The 7,728-nt window shown below is 35.2% G+C and overlaps 1 protein-coding gene across 1 annotated transcript; it reads right to left on the bottom strand.

The window, feature by feature from the left end:
• Positions 1-2,174: 2,174 nt before the first annotated feature.
• On the bottom strand, positions 2,175-3,816 carry LOC110903927 (UDP-glycosyltransferase 88B1-like). The gene has a single exon (XM_022149730.2). The coding sequence runs from the start codon at positions 3,736-3,738 to the stop codon at positions 2,347-2,349; it is 1,392 nt and encodes a 463-aa protein (XP_022005422.1). The 5' UTR covers positions 3,739-3,816; the 3' UTR covers positions 2,175-2,346.
• Between the last annotated feature and the right edge of the window lie 3,912 nt (positions 3,817-7,728).

Raw genomic sequence — 7,728 nt, 5'->3', positions numbered from 1 at the left:
AAAGTTTGAAACTTAACTTAGGAGAATGTACCATAAAGGTATCCTTTTTACATAAACTGCATATCTTTTGATATTTGATTCAACACATTTGGATTTATATACCACATAGGTATTATAATCCATAAGAAACCGAATTTGCCCAGGGTTACACGATGATGCGTTTTAATAAAGTATCATTGAAGTTCTAGGTTAGCACCATTGTGCAGACATATTAACAACTATGATAATCTAAATGACAAGCAACATATAGACCTAGTATCTCATAATCTTGGGAATCTATTAAACGCAACTACAACACTAAGGTCATATGCCCATGAGGTGTTCACACACTTAGCTGATGCATCAAATGCTAGCAGTTCGTTATCTTTATATCACTTATGCAAGCTTTTTAATGAATGTTGAGCCTACTAACACATTATATAAAGGAGTTGTAACATTTTCACCATTTTTAGTTATAGTGTGACAGACAACCAGTGATTTACTATCATTTCCTCTTTTTTGCTATATGAAATCATTTTTTGAATTTTATCAAACAAAAGGTAAATCTTTTTAAATTTTTCGAAGTTTGATTATTCCCCTAAACTCACGCAAAGAATGAACATCTTTGTGGTTTAGGGAAATTTCTCCCCCTAAATTTTTGTTTTTAAAGAACTAATATTTAGAAACATAAATTTACAAAATAACAATCTCCCACATTGAACTAATTTTTTTAATGTGAAATAGAGAAAAAACGTTTGTTTGGATATGATATGACATTATAAAGTGCAAAGCAAATAATTTTCTCAAAGTAAATTGACGAATTTTTGAAATTTTCAATTTGTTTATTCAAACCAAGATTATGTTTTCCTTTTCAAGTAAAAGATGTGTTTTGTTAAAACTTCTTGATGAGATTTATCTAATTCATTATTTAAACAGTCAATTTCTATTCTGTATTGAGCCAATTTTCTTTCAAATTCCGGAATATCTTTTTGATAAGTTGCTACTCTGACTCTAAACCGCTTGTTGATTTCAATCAAAGCAGTATGTGCTCTCTCAGCTTTTCAAAATCACTAATCAATGTACTGTTATGTAATGCATACATGTAATTTTAGCTTCAAATTCAACACATTTGGGACATCATTTATCTAATTGCTTAGAATTTACATGTGATGTCTCAGAAAATGCATTCTTGCTTGATCTACATGTGATGTGTTAGAAAATGCGTTCTTTGCTTGATCTACCTGTGATGCGTTAGAAAATGCATTCTTTGCCTGATCCTCAAATCTTTCAACCATAAAATCCTATAAATCTTTAGACGATTCATTGGCTCTAAAAGTATGTAGAATTTCATGAGGTAGTGCCATTGCGAATTCCGAAAAAGTTTCTTGTTCTGCATCATAAAATCTCTTTTCTTCCTCAGTCATATCTCATATCTCTGTAAAGAGTTCTGGTAACTCGCCCTATCTGTATTGTAGTTGGCTTGTTTGAAAGACTAGCCATGTTTGAAAAATTAAGATTTTTTTTTCAAACTCACGAACAAATTCACACGAAATAAACTCTACGCAAATACGAAATTCACGTTCTTTCTTCAAGCAAGACACAATGGATCACACTTCTTGAAATTTAATTTGTTGCCCGCGAATTTCTTAAAAATGGTAACCTGATACAATTTTTAAAAAACACTGCAACAAATCCGACGAATTTTACCCAAATAAACCTGTATTGTCGAAAATCTAAAATTCTTCAAAGGCCAACTAATGAAACATGAGCAATTCATACACTTTATAGCTCTACAAATTGTTGTAGTAAATTGTTGTAGTAACAACCCAAAAATTCACACTTGATTATTAAAAGCCCAATATTTTGTTTTTAAAACACAACGTGAGCTGAGAATTGTATTAAGGTCCACTCAATTGAATTGTTATTATCGGCCCACACCAAAATATACACACTGGCCCACTAAATAGTTAATGAGTAATGACCTGTTTATAATTTGTTACAAAGAAAGTTTTATATAACCGGAGCACAGTTATATAAGCACTCTCAATAAAGAGTATGCTCTAATATCAATTGTAGGATCGCATACCCTCCGATTCGTTCAATTAATGCAATTGGCGTGCGAATAACCTCTTCTTTTCTTATTGGTCTGTCTTTTTAAATTTTTTTTTATATTCATATTGCAAGCCATTCTGAAATACTATTCTAAACCAACTAATATCTATTTCACGTAGCGTCTTAGCAAATAACCTCTCAGGATAAACAAGCAGTAACAAACCAAAACTCTAAAACAACCTCTAGACGTAACAAACAAGCAGTAACAAACCGTACTGTGCTTCTTTTATTTCTTTCGTAATCGGCGTTTAACAGCTACCATGATGCAATTAACTTAGACAGAGCCATACGAGAAGACCCACCGTCACTCACTGCCATCGCCGCCTCCTCTTTTCTCACTTTCGCCACCTCCCTAACAACTTTACCTTCCTCCCCCTCCATCAACTGTCTGACCCGCTTCTCCACCTCCATCGCGGTCACCAACCCGCCTTCTGACTCATCCATAGGTAGCACCAACTTCATTTCATCCCTCAACACCACCTTATTGAACTTTTGTTCCGCGTACAGCGGCCACGCCACCATTGGAACCCCAGCACATACGGCTTCCAAGACCGAGTTCCACCCGCAGTGTGTCACAAACCCGCCCACAGACTTGTGGTTGAGAACAGCCACTTGGGGCGCCCATTTCTTCACCACTAGTCCTCTATCTTTCGTACGCTCCGAGAAACCTTCTGGCAGTAGTACATCCAAGTCTGGCTCAGGCGGTGGCAGAAACTGGTCTTCTTTTTTGTTGGACGGCGGGCTTCTAACTACCCAAAGAAACCGAACTCCACTCATCTCCAACCCCTTCGCTATCTCCTTCAACTGCTCACTCGAAAACACACCCAAACTCCCGAAACACAAATACACAACACTTCCACTCGGTTGCAAATCCAGCCAACTTAAACTCTCGTGTGAGCCATCACCTCCACTCGCTATCAACGGTCCCACGCAGTAGATCGGCGGTGTAGGCAGATCCGGGACACAAACTCCACCGTTTATGGCTTTAATTGCTTTCGGCTCCAGCGAATCAAACGTGTTAATGATAATTCCAGCTGATTTGGGCAGTTTCTCGCATTTTCCAAGAAAATCAGAATAATCAGTAGAAGTTCTATCAAGAAGCGGGACTATCATATCCGATGACGGTATTGGAGGCAATCCAGGTGAATGGATGAGTGTATGCATGTCTTTAAAACTTTCAGTAGTGGTTTTATCAAGTGTCGGCAGGTAAAGGAGCAGTGCAAGGCAGCACGCACCGGATGTAAAGAAGTAGTAAACCGGCACGTTAATATTCTCAGCCAAAGACATCGCGGGAGAGCAAAACGTGTCGATAACGAAGGCAGTGATCTTGGAAGATGAAGAAATCGAGTGTAGAGCGTGATCGACGTTGGGGTTGCTACGTCGAATAAGCTCAAAGATGATGGCTTCCATTGAGGGGAAAAGTAGGGGGTCAAGAGGGATGTCAGGGAGGTGGTGGAAGGTGATGGCGGGGAAGGTGGCAGAGATGTGGCGGACATAGGCGGCGGTGGTGCCGGTGTTGAAGGAGGGGATGAGAGTGAGGACGACGATGGAGAAAGAAGGGTGGTGTTTGGTGATGAGTTTTCCGAGCTCCACCATTGAAATGAGGTGGCCCATACCCGGAGAAGGATACAAAACTATAATCGCCATTTTTTATGATTGTTTAGAGAGAAATTGGAGTGATGAAGTTATATGGTTAGGTTTTGAAAACAACATTAATGGTTGTGCACAATACAACAAGCAAACGAGTCTTTATCTTGAATTGTCCTTTGTTTTTTGTATTTACATGAGTAATAAAATAACATGTATTAGATTTTAAGTGCATGGTAGCCTTTTATATAATTTAGACATTTAGTATTGTACGCCATTATTTAGGGAAGTGGTCCACTTACTCATCATTGACAATGTGAGGTGTGAAACTACAGATACTTATATATTAATAAAAAATATCAAGTTTTTTATGGACATGTAACGAAAAAACACCCCATCTAGTTGCGCAGTTGCGCTTGTGTATTGGGGTTTAAGTTTTCATTCTTGCATAAAAAAATATTGTTGATTTTTTCTTTTTACTAAAATGGATTATTTCCCAAAACATTTATTAAAATAGTGATATTAATTTACTTTTGATTTCTTAAATTAGGTGTGGATCACGTGTAGGGGCAAACCACAGCGTGATACGTGCGGAGTGTAAGAAGGGTATTATTGTCTTTTCATCACGTTTCATATGAAAATCAGATTTGAAACTTATTTGAACTTGATTATGATATATTAGTTTACGATTTCGTTATAAGTAGGGATAAATTAGGTCTGTAAAAGAAGTGAACGAACATGAACAAATGCATGTTTGTGTACGTTCATTTAACTTTAACCCAAGAGTAATACGAACAAGAACATATAATCGAACACTTTTTTTTGTTCATGTTTGTTCATTAAAAATGGACATGTTCCTGGTTGTTTATGTCCGTTCGTTTAAAAGTTTACAAACAGTTCACGAACGTAAATGAACATAAATAAAAAAACTTAAACGAACATAGTTTAACAAACAAAAAACAACACAAATGAATATAACTAAACAAACATATAACGAACACAAATGAACAAATATAAACCAACATAAAGTAGCCTTTTTATATGAATTAATGGTTAATTACCATAAGTTCAATTCCATCATAATACCCAATTATTAATTAATTATATTTATATAAATAGTTAGAAAGCGTCTTTAATGTTTATATTTAAAAGGTATAACTACGTAGTTATTTAATTTTAAACAAGCAAATATAAACGAATGAACATAAATAAACATAAATGAACGAACATAAACGGATATTCACGAACATAAATGAACGAATAATACGTGTGTTCATGTTCGTTCTTTTATTTAATAAACATACATAAACGAACTTTTCGAGTAACAAGTTCACGAACAGTTCATGAACGTTCGGTTCGTTTGCAGGCCTAAGGATAATATAGGATTTCATTGTCATTCTTCTTCTTTAAGCGAGATCATATACGATTTTCTTCTCTTTTCGTTATTTTGTTCTCGCGATTGGATCATGTTTCCAAATAACGATTTTTTAGGTTTGAATTAGATTTAACTTTCCCCTCAATTTCATGCGATTGGAGTTTTTTTGTTATCTAAGCAGAGTTTTTGTTAATTGCTTGGAGTTTTTTTTTTTGTTATCTAACAAGTGTTATAATCAATTATTATGATTTATTCCGTAATTGTAATTGTTTATGTATATTATGTGATTTCAGTAGTGTAGTTATATGAAAAGATGGTTTTTTAAAGAGCGGGGTCTTCAATTTCTGTGACGAAAATGCCCTTTTTTCATTTGATTTTTTAATTGTAGAATGCTTTAATTTACGTAATTGCCATCGCGTCGTTTTGATCCATTAATCTTGCAAATTGATGGTCCATATTGTTATGTTCCCTTCGCACGTTATAACCGTCTTATACGATAAGCATCCCCTTCGTAAATTAACATATTGTATGTCAGGGATATGATCTTGTATAAAGTATTGTAATCGTAGGAAGTGTAGGAGACGATATAAAATATTTATCCATAAATCCAATTATTGAGATTTAGGTGATCTCCATATAACCGAATCACATTTAAAAACTAGAGAGGAAAGGGCAAAATAGGACAAACCACTGTAGTTGACTTTTAAACCCACTTTCCCCATAATTTTTAAACATTCATAACTTTTTCATATATTAATATTTTAAAAAATACACTATAAAAACGAACATTTATTCCCTTTAATTTTGAGTAGACCATTGATATAGTTTTTTTATTTTTATTTTTAATTTTACAACTAGTGCTTACGTATTTTGGTATAACGTTACGTGATTTTTTATATAATGTTACGAATTACGTACTACATATATATATATAGGGTGGGGTTCATGCGAGAACCACCTTTATTGCGAGAACCGCGAGAACCAATGTGAATGGATGACAATTTTGTAAATAAAAAAAAATCATAAATTCGCGCTCCCCCGCTACGGACGTCAGCGTTTAATTAAAACATGATCTATAGTACAATTTCAAGTCCAACCAACACAAACTCTCCCAAATCAGACGATTTTCCCCCAAAAATCTCATAAAAACATTCCGATATCAATCGCCGATACTCAATATTCAATCGCCGATACTCAATGCCGCTCCCTATTCCAGCAGTTCATCAGCAAAATTCGCCATACGATCATCCTATTCAATCGCCGTCCGCACATTAATCGCCGGCTCGAAATTAGGGCAAAAAACGGCCATACCGAATCGATTTAGGGCAAAAAATGGTAATACTCGGCATATTCGGCGAGGTTTATATATCACGAAGAGCATACGTCGTTGCATAGATTTACGAACTTGAAAGTTCATACAGCCATGTAAGTTCATACTATGTAATATCATACAAAGTTCTTTGTGCTTGTTCATGTATGTGCTTGTTCATATAGATTACAACCGATTATATAGCCGATTATATGTATGTGCTTGTTCATACTTACAGCCGATTATATGTATGTGCTTGTTCATATAGATAACAGCCGATGTAGGTCAATACAATTATGTGTTAGTGATTGATTTGGAATGCACATGTGCATAGATTATGTGTTTGTGATTGATTTGGAATGCACATGTGCATAATATTGTTCATGTAAATACGATTATGTGTTTGTGTTTTGATTTGGAGTGCACATGTGCATAATATTGTTGTATGTATGCACATGTGCATATTTATATTACATCCGCATGTAAATACGATTATGTGTTTCTGTTTGTTTTAGAATGCACATGTGCATAATATTGTTGCGATTATATGTTTGTGTTTGTTTTGGAATGCACATGTGCATAATATTGTTGTATGTATGCACATGTGCATAGTTATATTACATCCGCTCTTTATTGTCTGTCCGAGGTACTGGCTACTGGGTTTACTGTCTGTGCTTTTGGGATCCGTATTTACTTCCCGAGTTGTTGATCTCCAGGTTAGTCAGCTGCATACATGTAGGGTCTATCGTTAATGCTGGTAGTTTGCTGCATGTTGTGAGTATTATGTTAATGGTGCACCGGATAACAGACCTATTGTTTGTACATCTGCAAAGTGTGAGCCTAAAGCATAGTGCTGAATTTATGATGCTGCTGGATCTTAATATAGCCTCAAAATGCTTGTGTATGGCTGTTAACAGCTGGCCGCATCAGTTATTCATTTGGTCCTACGGTAAAAGTTCCAGGGGTATTTTGGTTGAAAAGACTGAAGGTTTTAATGTTTGTTCGTGTAGATTACAGCCGATGTTGTGCATATGTGTTTGTGTTTGTTTGTTCGTGTAGTGTGCATATGTGTTTGTGTTTGATTTGGAATGCACATGTGCATAATGTGATTACTTATGTTTATACTTATGGTTTTGGTTCATATTTATGCTTGATTGGTATGCACATGTGCATAACGTGTTAGAATGCACATGTGCATAATGTGATAACTTATGGTTTTACTGATAACTTATGGTTTTGGTTCATATTTATGATTGATTGGTATGCACATGTGCATAACATGATAAAGTATGTTTATAATTTGTAACCGAATTTGTTTTTGTCGGGTCAATGTGTTAACATGTGTATATATTGATAAATTGTTTAA

This window comes from Helianthus annuus, chromosome 9, assembly GCF_002127325.2.
Source record: "Helianthus annuus cultivar XRQ/B chromosome 9, HanXRQr2.0-SUNRISE, whole genome shotgun sequence".
In the NCBI taxonomy this organism is placed as follows: Eukaryota; Viridiplantae; Streptophyta; class Magnoliopsida; order Asterales; family Asteraceae; genus Helianthus; species Helianthus annuus.
Note: the sequence above shows the minus strand (reverse complement) of the source record. Positions and strands in the feature narration are given on the sequence as shown.

Coding starts and splice junctions, on each gene's coding strand:
- LOC110903927 (XM_022149730.2), bottom strand. CDS start 3,738: ATGGCGATTATAGTTTTGTATCCTTCTCCGGGTATGGGCCACCTCATT.